The 17,397-nt window shown below is 45.6% G+C and overlaps 1 protein-coding gene across 1 annotated transcript in view; it reads left to right on the forward strand.

The window, feature by feature from the left end:
- LOC146789978 (tektin-5-like) overlaps positions 1–15,562 on the forward strand; it is an 881,871-nt gene extending 866,309 nt beyond the window's left edge. Inside the window, exon 7 of the mRNA XM_085631236.1 lies at positions 10,866–15,562. Within this exon, the coding sequence (XP_085487362.1) occupies positions 10,866–11,082 (217 nt within the window). The 3' untranslated portion in view covers positions 11,083–15,562. The remainder of the gene's footprint in view (positions 1–10,865) is intronic.
- The last annotated feature ends 1,835 nt before the right edge of the window (positions 15,563–17,397 follow it).

Genomic DNA, 17,397 nt, shown 5'->3' on the forward strand with positions numbered 1-17,397 from the left:
TCTCTCTAAACGACTTGGTATGCATATTAGATGCACTAGTGATTGGATACTGTGGTACCTTATGAGCCCCTAGTATATGGTACCTTAGGTACCTAGGGCATAGGCACTTCACAGGCCTACCAGGGGCTGCAGCATGTATTATGCCACCCCTGGGAAGCAGACTCAATCTGATACCACAGGCCTGCTACTGCATGCCTGTGTGAGGAAGTGGATCAGCGACTGCGCAGACGACCTCGCCCCTCTGAAGACCCCGACTAGCAGACCCGGTAGCAAGAAAGCCCCATGGTTTACCGACGAACTCAAGAGCTCCAAGAAGAACTGCCGAGCCCTCGAGAGAACCTGGCGCAGAGACCCAACACCGGACAACATGACTACCCTCAAGCTCGCCACCCGAAAACACCTCCAACTCATCCACGCCACCAAGAAAACCGCATTCAAGGAACGACTGGACAACAACGCACACAACAGCAAGGAACGCTTCAACATTTTCAAAGAGCTCTCCAACCCCAACGCCGGTAACAACGACATCACCCCTTCACAAGACCTCTGCAACTCCCTCGCCTCCTACTTCCACAACAAGATCGCGGACATACACAACAGCTTCAGCACTCAACCGACACACGCCACGACCGAACCACCGCCCCCCACCACCACCCTCCGCGCCTGGACCCCGATCAGCACCGAAGACACCGTCCGCACGATGAACTCCATCCACTCCGGATCTCCTACCGACCCCTGCCCTCACCACGTCTTCAACAAGGCCGACGCTGTCATCGCACCCCACCTGCGGGACATCATCAACACCTCCTTCGACACCGCTACCTTCCCGGAGAGCTGGAAGCACGCCGAACTCAGCGCTCTACTAAAGAAGCCATCAGCCGACCCCACCGACCTCAAGAACTACCGCCCCATCTCGCTGCTCCCGTTTCCTGCTAAAGTCATCGAGAAGACCGTCAACAAGCATCTGGCCGCCTTCCTCGAGACGAACGGATCCCTCGACCTCTCGCAGTCTGGCTTCCGGGCCAATCACAGCACCGAGACCGCCCTGATCGCAGCCACCGATGACATCCGAGCTCTGCTTGACAACGGAGAAACAGCGGCCCTCATCCTCCTAGACCTCTCCGCGGCCTTCGACACTGTCTGACACCGTACACTAGTGCAGCGTCTCAGCAACGTCGGAATCCAGGAAAAGGCACTGGAGTGGATCATCTCCTTCCTCGCCGGAAGGACACAGAGAGTCCGCCTCCCCCCGTTCAGATCTGAAGCCACCGAAGTCATCTGCGGCGTTCCTCAAGGCTCCTCGCTCAGTCCAACCCTCTTCAACGTGTACATGAGCCCCCTCGCAGACATCGCACACCAGCACAACCTCAACATCATCTCCTACGCCGACGACACCCAGCTGATTCTCTCCCTCACCAACGACCCCGCCACCGCCAGAGCCAACCTCCACGGAGGGATGAAAGAGGTAGCCGAATGGATGAAGAACAGCTGCCTGAAACTGAACTCGGACAAGACGGAAGTCCTCATCCTGGGATCCTCACCCTCCGCCTGGGACGACTCCTGGTGGCCCCCCGCCCTAGGCAGCGCACCCAAACCAACAGACCACGCACGCAACCTGGGCTTCATCCTGGACTCCACCCTCTCCATGACCAGACAAGTCAACGCCGTCTCCTCGTCGTGCTTCAACATCCTGCGCATGCTACGAAAGATCTTCCGGTGGATCCCCACCGAGACCAGGAAGACAGTCATCCAGGCCCTCGTCACCAGCCGTCTGGACTACGGCAACTCCCTCTACGCCGGAACCACCGCCAAACTCCAGAAAAGACTTCAGCGGATCCAGAACGCCTCAGCACGACTCATCCTGGACATCCCCCGTCGCAGCCACATCTCCGGACACATGAGAGACCTGCACTGGCTCCCGGTCACCAAGAGATTCACCTTCCGTCTCCTCACCAACGCACACAAAGCCCTACACAACCAAGGCCCAGGATACCTCAACAGCCGCCTCAACTTCTACGCTCCCAAACGCCAGCTTCGATCGACCGGCCACGCCCTCGCCACCGTCCCCCGCATCCGAAGAGCCACCACAGGGGGACGGTCCTTCTCCTTCCTCGCCGCCAGGACGTGGAACTCCCTCCCGACCCACCTCCGCCTGACCCAGGACCACCTCGCCTTCAGGAAGCAACTCAAGACCTGGCTGTTCGAGCAGTAGCGGACCCCCCTCCCCTAGCGCCTTGAGACCCTCTGGGTGAGTAGTGCGCTATATAAATGCTTTGATTGATTGATTGATTAGCACTCCTCATTGAGGTATAGGTTTCTATATCTCACCATGCACACACATATAAACCCATCAGCCGCCCCTGTGGCAGGCCCTATCAATCCTGAGGGCAGGGTGCTTGGTTTACAATGTGAGGGGGTGCCTCTGCATGAGCAGGACCCCTCTGCAGCTGGCAGGGTCTATTCCTTGTGGCTGTTTGTGGATGCGGTTAAACCATATACTCTTACGTGCATTATAACCTCCCGGTTAATGCTAACTTTGGAATGACTGCATCAAAACATGTCGTATTTGGTGTCAAACAACTTGGAATCATACCCCCACACCAGTAACTGGTGTGGGAGTATGATTCCACCCTTCTAGAGGGGACGACATATACCTACTGTGGTAACACGGTAGAAATCTGAAAGAGCCCTGGCATCACAAAATGGATGCCACCAGCACAGACACTGGGCTTCCCTCCTGCTGCTGACTGAAACTCGCAGTGGAGGAGGCCCAACAATAGGCATCCTGTCACAGGGAGGTGTCACTACCTTCCAGACAGGATTTAGTGTATTGGGGCTGGGTGGGTGCACTTCTAGAAGGCTTTGAAGTCCTGCACTGGGGGAGCAGTAGGCTCCTCTGTGCATATGCCAGCTCAAACCGGTTCAGGGGCTACCTGTCCCTGCTCTGGTGCGAAACTGGATAAAGGGAAGTGGGTGTAACCACCCCCTACCCTCACCCTCCCAGAGGAGTGGTCATAGAGCTAGTCCCTCCCCTATCTTCAGTATAAGATAGCAAACTTTGCCATTGCAAAGCAGATAACCCTGGACGACGCTCTACAAAGAAGAATCCTGGCCCTTCGACATTCCATTACCTTTGGAAGACAGAAAAATCTCCCTTGAAGTCAAGGAGTTACTCCCAGAAACTCTAATCAACGGTCGCAAACTTTCCCGCTCCCGCTGGAGTACGAAGTCCCTGCAGCCCCGGAAGTGGATTTCCTGACATCTCGATGGCCATTGTGAGTCCCCAGCAGAGCTGAGGCGAGTGGACCCCATGAGTGACGAGGAACAGCAATACCCGGGTACCGTGCACTATTGTCAAGTGCAACCCCTTCACGACGTTCTACGAACTTGTGCATTTGACCACTTGTGGCCCAAGCCTCCAGCAGGTTTTGCAGCGAAAATCAGAGGCCTACCCTGTCCCGAGTGACCGTGGGCTCCTTTCCTCAAGAGGTGGCTCCGCGATCCCTTGTCCATTGTCTTGTGGGTCCCCCGAAGACTTTCTTATCGACTCAAAGGGCTCCCCTGGTTCCTCCAGGCCAGCCCTCACTTACCCTTGTTGGGTGAGTCCCTCAGACCTTGCTGGCCTGCACCATCGACTTTCTTCACTCTACATGAGACTTGCTGTTGCCAAGGCTTGTTGGCTCCAATCCGGTAACCGACACCGCAGTCAGCTGCAGACGTCGTGGGACACTCCGAATCCAGCTGCTGGTCATCGTCGATCCTTCCCGGACCTCGTGAGCGAAGAGTCAAAACACCCTTGATCACCTCAAATCACCCGACATCCGTGGGCATCCATCTACCTGGCCCCGGGTCACTGGCAAGTGACTGTGAACACTGTCCCTTCAATTTTCAGGTCTTCTACGTCTAGAATCCAGCCTTGGATTCCACCGGTCACTTCTTCAGTCGCCGCAAGCAGCAAATCTTCTTTGGTCTCCATAGAAAACAGCGACGCGACCCAACACCAAAAGACACCTATGCACCCGGCTTCCCTGGGTGAGGTAACTCGTGCACTCCGGTGCCCTAGTGTGTGTTGGCCCTCGAATTACTTACCTTGTAAGTGGCTTGCTTGTAGACTTCCTCGAAGTACCCGAAAACTTTAAAAATCAAACCCCGACTTGCTCCATTGTAATCAATAGGGAACCCGCGGCTGTGTTCAAACAATGCATGCGTCTCCTGTGGGTCTGTTACTTACCTGCTTTCACTGCAGTAGTGAAGCCCCAGCGATTCTACAGGCCCTAGGCCTTGTCATTCTGCAAGTCAACTTTCCTAAACCTCTTTTTCAGTATATGGTCTGGTACGCCCCTAGGGCCCCAACCATATTTGTGCTTAACTTATTGTGAAACGTTGATATTTGAATGTGTTCCTGACTTCTTATCTCATAAAGAGATTAGTAGAGTGTGTCTAGAAATAAATACATATATATTTGATATATATACCTGTGTGGTGTCCTTTCATTTAGTAATTCAAGAGATTATAAGGTAAAACAAGCTGCTTTACATTCCTCTGAGACTTAGCCTGAAGGCTGCTCTCCACAGCTACCACGAGGATAGCTTTCTTTAAAAGGTTGTCTTAAACCTATCTACCACAAGAGTCGAATTGGACTGGTGCAAGGTGGCCACTATAACTAGTGACCAGCATATGCCAGGCCAACTTCTTACACAGGATTACAAAATAGCTATTGTGTAGGCCAAAAGAGCCTTCTTTACCAATAAAGTACACAACTCTGAAAATAGCTCTAAGGAAATTTTCAGGATCGTGAAAGAGCTTTCCAATCCTAGCCACGTGGCCCCACCTGTCAAAGCCACTCAGGAACTATGTAATGACCTGAACTTCTTCTTCGTTGAAAAAATAGCAAAAATTCAAAATTCCATTGTTTGCAGCGATAACAATATTGAAGATAGTGTGGTTCCTCCCAATCCTTCTTTTTTTTAACACCTTTCCTATGTTAGATAGGAAATGCTTTCTGGAATTGGTAGCAAAGGTTAAATCAGGCACCCTTAAGGAAGAATGCCCCATTAATCTAAAGAAAGCAATTTACCGGGCTTTCCTGATACCTTCCTTGAGCTCCTCAATCTTTCCCTGTCTCAGGGAACTGTACCAACATCCTTTAAGGAAGCGGTAGTCATTCCAACAAGGTGTAGATTTTAAAAAGTTGGAAAACTACCGACCCATTTCTTTGCTTCAGTTTCCAGCAAAATTATTTGAAAGTCATGTTGCATCCTGTCTCAGTTTTTTTCTAGAAGCATCCAAGTTTTTGGACATTCACTAGGCGGGCTTCCATCCTGCACACTCCACCGAATCGGTGATCCTATCTTCCTTGGACGATCTTAAAGGACAGGCGGACATTGATCACACTGAGGCTCTGATCCTCCTTGACCTGTCTGCGGCATTTGACACCGTGAACCACAAAATGTTGTTGGACCGTATTGCCGCAGCGGGTCTTGGGGGCTCGGCACTGGAGTGGTTTGAGTCATTTTTAGAAAACGGCAAACAATCGGTGTGGCTGTCGCCCCACAAATCCAATACTGTTGAAATTAATTGTGGTGTTCCACAGGGCTCTTCCCTGTCGCCGATCCTTTTTAATATTTACATACGTCCCCTTATCGCGAGTCTTCGGCAGAGGGGGGTAAAAATCTTTAATTACGCGGACGATATGCAGCTGACTTTTACTGTGGAGAACTCCTCAGAATGCAAAGATTTTGTTAGGAATTCTATGATGTATGTAAAAACCTGGATCCATAAGAACTAATTAAAACTCAACTCAGAAAAAACAGAAATAATAATCCCGAGCAATAAACTTACTCATTGGACACTATCTTACTGGCCACCAGAGCTAGGTGCGGGCCCAATCCCTAAACCAGCGATCAAGAGTTTGGGTCTTCATATTGACTCTGACTTCTCTATGAGCACCCAAATTAACGCAGTCACATCTGCCTGCTTCGTCCAACTTCGTAAACTGCGCAATATCAGACGCTTCTTTAGTAGAGAGGCCAGTATTCAAATTGTGATTGCCCTTATCCTCTCAAAATTAGATTACGGACATGCCCTTTATCTTGGTATACCACTATATCTGAGACACCGTCTTCAGATGATTCAAAATCAAGCAGCTAGAATCATCCATCTTAAGGATAGGAGATGTCACATTACCCCGCTACTTAAAGATCTCCACTGGCTTCCAGTGGAGCAGCGTGTGATGTTCAAAATCGGCTGTATACTTTTCAAAGCCACTCAAGAAACCGGTCCTTGTTTTATTTCCTCATGCATCAGAAAGCACCTGCCTGAGCGTAACTTGAGATCGAAACATTTGAATCTCCTGAAGGTGCCCAGAATTAAACGGATACTAATTGGGGGGACCAGGTTTTCCCATCTGGGTCCACAGCTCTGGAACTCATTGCCTACTCCTATCAGACTGGAGGTTGACTACATGCGGTTCAGGAAGGCCTTAAAAACCTGGCTGTTCTCCCTGGCTTATAACTAGCTGACCTTCCTTATGTTTTCACTTCTTTTTCTGCTTAAACCCACTAGCGCTAAGAGACCTGTAGGTGAACGTGCGCTTATATAAGTTTCTAAATAACATGACATAACATAACTAAAGGAAATCAAGACATCACAGTAACAGACGTGAATCTTCACAGAACATTATGAAGTCAGCCCTTAGATACCCATCTTCGCTGTGCCTCAAATATTCTAAAAATTCACCCTAGACTTGCTCCTCCGTTCAGTTTTAACAGTATTCACAACCTGCTATCTCTGGCCCTTGAAAACCAATAACCTACTCCAATTGAAATACCAAGATAGATCGCTGTATTAAAATGAAAACATTTTCTCAGTGCATGGCTTTAAGAAATTGTGGAGATAGGGTAAGTACCCACCTCAAGTAATAATCACAATCCTTGTGAGGATGAAGCTTTAAAGTCACTAAATTAACCTCAGCTCAACCCCCTGGTACCCATGGCACAGAGCAGACAGGCTTAACTTAAAGGTAATATGTGAAGTATTTATGCAGTAATAATGATGAAATGCAAAATAATAAAAAAATTCCAAAAATGATTAGAGAGATAAAGTAAAATGTAATAAACAAAATTACACCAAAATCAAAAAAATCCAATTAAGAGATATGAATTTTTATAGTATTAAATAATAATACCCAAAAAACACATAGTGTCAATGATAGCCAATGGTCGCAGTAGCACAGAACCTAAGTGCGATTTGACTGTGACCAAGCTTAAGTGCGGGTCAGATACATTAACCAGGTTCGTCCTGGTGAAAGATGTCACCGTGTGACTTAGAGTATATATACCGCCAATATGAAGGTCCGCCTGCCAGATTTAAATGTGAGCGGACCTTCCGTCTGGCCACTACAGAGTCTACTGTGTCTCCGCCATGTCCAATATTCTCCGGAGGCCCTGGTGAGTAATGGCCGTCGGAAAAATGGCTACATGCCCAACCACCTAATTTAGATAGGGGGACAGGTAGTCATTATTTTACTGTTACTTACTGCCAGGTAGAACCTAGCGGTAAGGAACAGTAAAAATGTAAAACTCTCATGACGAGTGTAGCATTATGTTTTTTCTTTACAAAAAGAAAATCCTGTTTTTGGAATTTTCGTTTTGTAAAGAAAGAACAAATACTCTCTGCTACAATACGTTGACAGGAACCGGCATGACATTGGTTCCTTACAATGCTTTTATAAATGACCACCTACTTGGCAGTCATTTATAAATTAGGCGGGCGGCCCTTCCATCATGGGGACGGAGTATTTTACCTTCTCTTCATGGTGGAATGGCAGGCTGTCCTCCTATATATAAATCACCACCTAAATCTTTTACTTCCCAATCCAGCCAGGACCTCAAGCAAGACACTTAGAGACTCACAGGCTGGCAGGTAGAGGCAAACAGGAGGGTCCAGTCCAGGTCCAGTTGCCACTGGGCAGTTGTGTCTCTGTAGCTTTTACAGGAAGTTAGCCTTATGACCTTTGCAGTCCTCTACTTTGTACTGGCTGCACGAAGAACAGCATCAGTCTTCTATGCTCTTCTCAGGTTTCAGACAGTAGATTCAGTACTCTTCTGATTTTCCACAGATCCAGGAGTCTTCTGAAGTGATTGCTTGGAGCAGGTCATCCGACAAATTATAAATCACCCCCCTAAGTCCTATATGTCCCTATCCACAACAGGAGTACACTTCTAAAACCAGACAGAACCTCAGAGGAAGCACTTTGAATCTCACTGGGTGGCAGATAGAGGTGAACAGGAGGATCCTGTCTAGGTCTTGTTGCCACTGGGTAGTTTTAGAAAAAGGGCTCTTGTAACCTGCTGTGTCTCTGTACCTTTAGCAGGAGAGCATGCGTATGACCCTTGGAGTCCTTTTATTGTCCTGGGTACACAAAGGAGAACAGAACCAGTATTCTAGGCTCTTCTCAGGCTTCAGAAGACAGATTAATTACTCTTCTGATCTTCCACAGGTCTTTAAACTTTAAACTCTTATCACAACCTGCTATCTCTGCCCCTTGAAAACCAATAACCTACTCCAATTGAAATGACAAGATAGGCCTAGAAATGCCACATTATGCCTGATACAAGCTAGTGAGTGAGAATGAACCCTGGGGATGCCCTAACCAATGGAGCAAAGGTTCTCTGGGCTAACCCTACCCACTTTGGGCATTTACAAGATGGAGGAATTCTTCGACCTAACTAAACCTGGTATCTGAGGGCATATGTAGGTGTGTACTGTGGTAATCCTAGTGTCCTCTGACATCTAATACTAAACTCCAGTTTTAGCCAGTCCATGGACCCCCAAAAAACTCAGACAGAAGTATGGTTCTGGTAGAACAAAGCAATCAGAAAACGGATACACACAAATTGATTTGGCATTTTGTTTCCATCCTTTGAAATGAGCCCCAAATGTTATATGTAAAGCCAGCAGACCTGTCAAGGACACTTTAACACTCTAATGTCGATTGCCATACGTATTGCCTTTCTCTTTCTTCTTTTTGCTGAGTTTGTTTTAGTTGGCTTTAGGACTCCTTGCAGCTAAGGACTCTTTGCTTTAGGACTCTTTCAGCTAACCAGTGCTAAAGTGCTTTTGCTGTCTCCCTGAAACATGATAGAATTAAATTATACCCAATTGCCATATATCATTCACTTAGTCCCTAGTAAAGTACATGTGCCCATGACCTGTAAATTAAAAGCTACTAGTGGACCTGCAGCTCTGATTGTGCTACCCACCTAAGTAGCCGTTTAAACATGTCTCAGGGCTGCCATTGCAGAGCTTGTGTGTGCAGTTTAACATGCCATTTTGACCTGGTAAAGGAAACATGTTGACAGGCCCATACCTTCCTTTTAAGTAGGCCTGGGCGGTAAATTCCGTACCGTTCGCGGAATTTGCGGAATTTGGGTAATTTCGCGTTCCGCGGAGAACGCGAAATTGTTCAAAATTCCAATTTCCGCGACTTCGCGAAATTTTTGCTTGTTCGCGTTCTCAAAATACGTGTTCGCGAGATATTTCTCCCCGAGCACGCAAACAGCGATCGTGAACAGGAAAAAAGCATCGCGAACAAGCAATTCCGCGTGTTCGCGGAATTTCTGCGTGTTCGCGGAGATTTTTACCATTTCGCGGAGATTTGCGTAACGCGATTACGCAAATTCCGCCCACCCCTACTTTTAAGTACATATAAGTCACCCCCTAGGGTAGGCCATGGACATCCCAGAGGGCACGGTGCAATGTATGTAAAACGTTGGACATGTACTTTTAAGTTTTACATGTTCTGGAAGTGAAAAACTTTTAAATCTGTTTTTTTTACTACTGCAAGGCCTACCTCTCCCATAGCATAACATTAGGATTGCCTTATTACATTTAATAAGTGTAATTTCCAAAAGGGAAGAAATAACTGGTTCAAGTTTGGTGTCTCTGGAATCCTAATTTAAAGTCGATTTTTAAATTAAAATTCTGAAAATGCCACCTTTAGAAAGTTGCAATTTTCTTGCCTTAGCCATTTGGCGCCTGGTCACATGACTAGATGTGGTTGGCAGTGGGGCTTTGTGTATTCCTCCTTGACAGCCTCACACAATGGGAGCTTAGGTGGGACTGAATGGGCTATTACTGGCAGCATGGGAGGGAGGAGCTGGGCCCAGCCTCACTTACACCTGAATAGGCTGTGTCTTGTCACCACACAAAGGGATGCATACCCCCTGTAGTTAGTCCAGAGCTACGACAGGGAAGGCAGGGCATATGTGCACTTCAAAGGCATGCCTCTAGAAGCTTCTCCTCACTTTCAATAGCATAACTGTGTATAAAAGAAGGGCCTCAGACACCACCACTTCAGTACACTTCTGGACCTTTGGATACACAGCCAGGAAGAAAGACCACTGTGCTGCCAAAGGACTGCCACTTTGTTTGACTCCTGTTTGCTAGGCTGACCTGCTTCCCTCTTGCCTGGGTGAGAAGGATGGACCTGCATCTCTTGAACCCAGAACCCAGAACCCAAGGTGACTTCAAGGGCTAGTAGAGCTCCAGAGGATTCGTCATAATGAGTATTTTCATTAGTAATGTGGATGTCAATCTTCCATCTGTACTTCACTTCCTGCCCACACTTGTTGTGACGTATGTAATCCGAGTAGTTTAAATATTTTAAAACTTTGATGCCAACCATTTCTTGAAATCATACTCTCTAAGAAAATCACAGTTGTTGGTATTTTAAGAGAACAGTATAGAGAATGTGTTTTCTAGCAGTAACTGTGTTATTTTGTAGATTCGAACATGTGAACACATCTTTGAACTAAAGGTGCAAAATGGTATGTTCTAAGACTTAAATTGTTCTTTTTTCATAGGCTTGTACATGAAGTTCACACCATTGATGACTCAATTCAGACATTGAGGGTTCGCTTAAATGAAGCGCAGTCTACTCTTCAGCTGCTTGCTCTCAACAGATCAAGGCTTCAGCAAGAGCTTATTGTGAAGACAAATTCCCTATACATCGACAAGGAACAATGTATGGGATTGCGTAAGACCTTCCCGAGTACTCCACGACTCATTGGCTACACCTAAAATATCAGCTGCTTGTTCCAACATGCAACAGAAACATGCAACAAAGAAAGAGGAGATTATGCTTCACTTTTTTTTAAATCAAATAAATGTACCGGAAACAAAATTACTATGAAGTTACTTAGAAAAGGCTATATTTAGGAAGGTTCTGTGAAATGTTTTTCCAGTTCTTAAAACAGCTGTTACCCCTACATCTTGTCTCTTTCCGACTCTCAAAATGTTGGTACACTGCCACATAATTGTGGGATCGGAAAACTTTCTTTATCTGTCACAATAGAGCTTTAGGCGCATGATGCCACATCGCTGTGTCATATGCAGCCATTCTGCCTATCCCTAGGGCTATACATGCAGGCAGTTCCCTTTTTACCCTACAGTGTTGAAGGGTGTCTCCTCTCATGCTCCGTAACTGCCTTTGTGGATCCTCACCAATGTCTTTTTCTGATTGTTTTCAGTTTTCCTTCCCTCTTATTCGTTCAGTTCTTGTAACTAATGCCACAATAATGCACTTTACATCATGCATGCCTAGCCAATCGACAGTTTGTAGCAGCAGACCTGCATAACCTCTGCATCTCTTGTATGTGGAGCAGGTATCCAATGCTTGTCCTGCTTATGATTTAAGGTTGATCTGGAGCTGTCTGGCTTGAAGGCAGAAAATGGATACAAAGATACAGCAGGAGATGTTGGATTTCATCGTGTGTATGTGGAGTCAGAGAATGAGCACAGCATCTTGGTCACCGGGAGTAGCCTTGAGCAGGATGGTAGCAAGACACCACAACTAGAGAACCCTCATTCAGCCAATGTCAGTTGTGTGATTGATCATGGGAAAGAAAGGTGAAGCCACTGGGTTGCAGGAACATTTCTCTGGCACACCAAAGAACATGTGTCAGCCAGACCCCTTGATAATGTTCGGGGAAGAGCAGTTAAACCTTTAGAAGCCTATCACACTTCAGTATTCAAACCCCTTATGGCTCTGCAGACAAACTTTATGTCTGATATTTCCCTGCACAATATTCTGATATGCAAGACCTAGGGATATTCTCCACCACCAATTAGGCCATTAAATAACATCTAACATGCATCATGCACCCGTTCCATAGTCAGTTCCCCATAGTCGCTAAAGTCTCAATCTTGGTTTTAGCCAAATTGACGGGCAGACCCCTTGAGCCTATTGCCTCGTGGGATTTGATACTTAGGCCATATAATAAGCTAGGTGCATTACTGAACTGAACTTAATCCTTATGCACTCTGTCCTGTACTTGAACGCGAGATGGAGTTACTAAAGGCTGACCCTACCCTTGTCCTCAAAGTGTGCGGAAAATAATTTCATAATTTGAATGATTAGATTATTCTCCCCGCCTCTCTGCACTTATATGCCTCCTTGATAGAATTGGGAAATGCCTTCTACTAACCAACTTTGTAATGAGAAGTCATCCATACCTGTCAGGGCATTGATGCCTTCCTGTGTCTCTTACTTCCTGTTCCTTCTACTGTTGCACAAATGGGGTTGTTTCTCCACTCAGGGCACAACCACCAATCTATATTAGAGCAACACATGCCCGGAATTGAGAGGCCATATGATTATCAGAAGGTTGAAGCTGGAGGGCTGAGTTGGCTCTAACATTAGTGGTTCAGTGGGCCGAACCAGAGGCCTCAGACTTTTTTGCCATTAGACTAGGTCTGCTTAGGTGTGTTTGGTGGTTTTGGTCTTTTGTAGGCACCGTACGGCTATCAGAAACAGCCGGAAACAAGCGCCGACAACTTCTCAGTTCCTGATTGGAAAGGGGAGACATAGCGGACATTAATCCTGTTTATTAGGAGGATTGTTGTGTTGGGACAATAATCTGGTATAACTTGTCGGCTCTTTGCTAGTGCCCAGACCATGTGGGGAAAATCCTAGGGGGAAAATCCCAAAAAGCGCACTCCCCACAGAATGAAACAGTGACAGTTAAGACTTCAAGGGGTGCAGGCCCTTTTGATGGCTCTGAAAGACCCAAGGATGAAGAGTGACAATATTTCCTCTTCTCGCACCTTGTTAAAGGCAGAGGTGAAGAACCACCTGAACCTTGCATCTACAAAGATCACTGCTGTTGAATCCATTCTATAGTCTGTGGGAAAGAGAACAGAGGCATCAGTGACTTGTAACAAGGAGCGATTAGAAAAGATGGGCAATTTTGAAACTGGTTGTGTCACTTCCATCTCCTCGTTGTAAAATTCAAAGAGAGCTGCCAAACTTAGGGGGATATTATCAAGAGCCGTTTTTGCCGCTAAAGCGGCAATATTTCTATCGCCCTATTAGCAAGCTGTCGCTAACAGCTGTTAGCAACAGCTTTATTGCGAAAGCGACCGTTTTGGTGCCGCATTGCATGTCAGCGATATATATCGCTAATGACATGCAAAGTAGGCGTTCTCGACTTAAAGCGACTGAAAACAGTAGCTAACACAGCTTTCCCTTATTAGCAATGCCCGCGAAGCGATAAAATAATTTGCGCTAACCGCAAATATTGCTGGAATCTAACACCTGCTAAAAACCTGACTTAACCATTCTAGTCAATGGGTGGTGGATTGTAAGGTTAAGTCCTCACCTGCCTATTAGCAAGCTTTTCATTAGCGTGTAGAATTTATCGCTGGTTTTCTCGCGCTATTGCTGGGTTTCGCCCATATCGCTGGATTTTCTATTTTGATAATAATGCGTTATCTCAGCGATGAAATCCAGCGATAGCCGGCGATAAAAAAAACAGTGCTAAGCGCGCTTTGCGATAATTATCGCACTTTCTTGGTAATATCCCCCTTAGTCTGATCAGATGGAAATATTTGGATGACGGCAAGGATTTGAAGACTGCACATGAGGGATTCCTGGGGGGAAAAATGAACTCAGATGGCAACTATCAATCGATCCTCATTGAATGGACCATAGCGTTACCTATAAAAAGACAGCGTAACACCAATGAAGCGATAAACACTGTGTTGGTGACATTACAAAAAGAGGAATACCAGAAATTAGTTCTGCAGTGGGCTTCAAAGAAAAGAGACCTTTGAGGTTTGGGCCACCATGCCCTATTGTTCCCCAGTGTTAATCCTGTCACTGTTGAAAAATGGAAAAATTTGCAGAGGCTTCAGAATACGATTATGAGACTACAGGTCAGCATACTTTTCCCCGATTAATTGAAAGTGGTTGCGGGTGACAAAGTCTCCCTGTTCACGTGAGCTTATGTTGCCTGATCTACACCTTTCTACATGTAATTTAGGCTTATATTTTAGGGTAGTAACTTCCATGACAGTGCCATTATTTCTTTTGCTCCAATTAAGTAATGTTCATTGGCTGCTACCCCTGTCTGTTATGAGGGAATTCTTGCACAACATGTCCATGCATTTTCCTCTCCGCTGTGTCATTCCGTTTATTCTTATGAGGGTTGACCATGTTGCTTTATAAGTTATGGGCTGTGCTTGGATCGCTTTGCCTAATTCTAGATCATTTGTGATGATTTCTATCTCTTTCACAGTTGTTGAATATATATGAGTGGACTGCTTATCCACTTTGTACCCTTGCAAATAAAGGCTTTCAAAAAAGGGGTTTATCAGTTATCTTATTATCGAATGCTATCTCCAAAAAACGAATAACTTGCATGTTCACTGTAGCACTAAAGGCTCCCTTAGCTGGAAACACGTGCCAAATCCCTTGAAGTATTGTAATTTGTGAGAATCAATGGTCCTACTTCTGCTCACAAACCAAGGAAATATCCTTCAATGGGAAACATAGATTAATAGACTACAAATAATTGCACAGAGTCTTCCATACAGCTATGAGTATGGTTAATTATGGTATATCAAATGGTTCCAGCTGCCATAGATGCTTGACTCCTTGTATTAACTGTTTACATCTGGCATGGAGTTTCCCGGCAGTGGCCAAGTTCTTGACACAGGTGATCTAGCTATTGATATGTTTGACCGGTCATTGCCTATTTCTCCCTTGGATGCTCTGCTGGAATATGTGTTAGATGCACCAAAACATTATAGAACGTTGTTTTCAATGGCAAGTCCGATGGGGCCATAGTATCAATGACATGGCGAGGCAAGGAAACACCCCACTTTAAATATTGCCTAAAAACCATGATAATGTGTGGAGAAATGGCAGAATGATATGCGGCCATACGTCCACGTCTCTAGACCAGAGACTTCTGCGGACCCATCCAGGAATATATATGGAGCCAATATAGAATCTGAATGAATAGCCTACAAGGGGGAGGGAGTATCTAACTCTAATAGAAGAAATGGGATAGTGACATTGCTAACTCTGTGGACTTTGCCTGACTAATGCATATACTACGAGGATGTCAACCTATGAGTCAACATTGTGAAATGCTTAACTGTTAGCTGGGATGCCACGTGTAGATCAACTCATTAGCTGATATAGTACTGATGGATGCCTATGTACACTTCGACTGTTTTACAAATACGTTGGTAAAATGGAAAATGTAATAAATAAAATATTTAAAAAGTGTGGTTTATCAGTTATCTGGGGGAGTGGCTTGCCTTTAATATGGGTGGAAATGGTGTGACTTTGATGGAGGGTGGCTTTAATTCACGAATAGAAAGTGCTATTGCACACCCTTCAGACATTAAGGAAAGTGATAATGCTATGAGTAGACCAGAACCTTGTATTGAGAATGTTGCTACAATTTTACAAAGGTATGTAGTCTGTTGTTTAACCTGTTAGTTAGAAATGTTTGGAGGGCTACAAATAGAAGGCTCTGCAGATATAAGGGTAAGTATGTTAAAAAAGGGCTATTGAAAAGCCATGTAGACCCAGGCAAAATGTTGTCCAAAAAGAGGGAATGATAATATCAGAAATTATTGGAGAGAGTGGAAATTGGTTTCTGATGATGATCAATGAACAAGGTAGACCAATACACTTTTTAGGATGTATGGTTCCGATAATGGAATAATAGGATTTCGAATCATGATGAGCAGGCGGGTCACCCCAAAAGTGTGTCATTTTGTCATTATATTTATAGAAAGAGCTCCTGGTGCTAAACCAGAGTTTCCTGGGGTAAGATAGAAGGTGACTGTGTTTATACTGGTGACTTTCTTAAGAATTTTGACCATCTTTTTCCGTTAGAGAGGCAAAATACCTCTTTCTGGCGTGTACAGGGGCGCTCCTGTCAGTCAATCTTAGTACATTGATGACAACTTTATCTTGTTCAGGGCCTGTTTTTTGCTTACTTTATGTGGCGAAAAGTAGCTTGGCTTCCAGCTTGTTTAGTTAGCCAGTGAACTATTTCAGAGTAGAGATAGCTCATTCCCTTACTAGAAATTATTTAAGTGGTGTGAATTAATTCAATAGTTTATGAAGGGGGGCGTTGTAATACTTTACAAGCTGTTGGTAGTGTGCACCTAATTGGTGACATTCAACACTCCAAGAAAGGTTCAAGATCCCCAGACTAGAAATTCTGAAGGTCACTTGTCCTCCTGCCTTGACATAACATTGGCATGATGGACGGTTGTGGGAAAATAGATTGTTCATTGAGCATGGTGTGAGCCCTCCTTAAGCAACAGCAACAACCATATCAGGGTAACCACAAAAGTCACTAAATTAACCTTTGCTTAACTCTCTGGCACCTTGGCAGAAAAGCAGTCAGTCTTAACGTTCAGGTAATGTGTTAAGTATTAATGCAGTACTCAACCAGCAATAAAGTGAAAACACAACACAAGAGAAATAGAGTTAAACTTAATAAAGTACTTGACACCAAAATGACAAAAATCCAGTCAGTAGAACCGGAAATATGCAATTTCAAATGTTATGGTAAGAATAGAACCAAGAAGCACAATGCACCACTCGTGGTTAGCTGGTCGTGCGAGCACAATGGTGTATGGGCTGGATACAGGGATGAGGTTAGTCCAGCTGAAAAAGTTACCATCTATATCCAGCGTGAAGAGTTTTGTTCACGGTGCACATGCTGCGAGAAGCAGGAAGTGTGTTGCCTATGGTTGCCGCTGTTGCGTGAAGAACAGGCTAGGCACCCCGGATAGTTGTTGCTGTAGCATGAAGATCGTGTTGGGCATTGTGGATGGCTGTTGCTGTAGATTCACGTTGGCGTCACCGCTGGCTATCGATTCTTTAGTGTGCAGTGTAGATCCACATTGCCATCATTACTGGCGGTTGCTGCAGCACAAATAGTCTGGTTCACTGAAGCTTCGGCAGGTGGCACAAGCGGTAAGATCTTGGCACAAACTGCCCGGTTCATGGTCGCAAAGATCCCAAAACTTCTGGATTCTTCTTTATCTTCCAGGAGGAGCTCAGTTGATGCCACACCAAGGTTC

Source organism: Triturus cristatus, chromosome 10, assembly GCF_964204655.1.
Source record: "Triturus cristatus chromosome 10, aTriCri1.1, whole genome shotgun sequence".
Taxonomy (NCBI): Eukaryota; Metazoa; Chordata; class Amphibia; order Caudata; family Salamandridae; genus Triturus; species Triturus cristatus.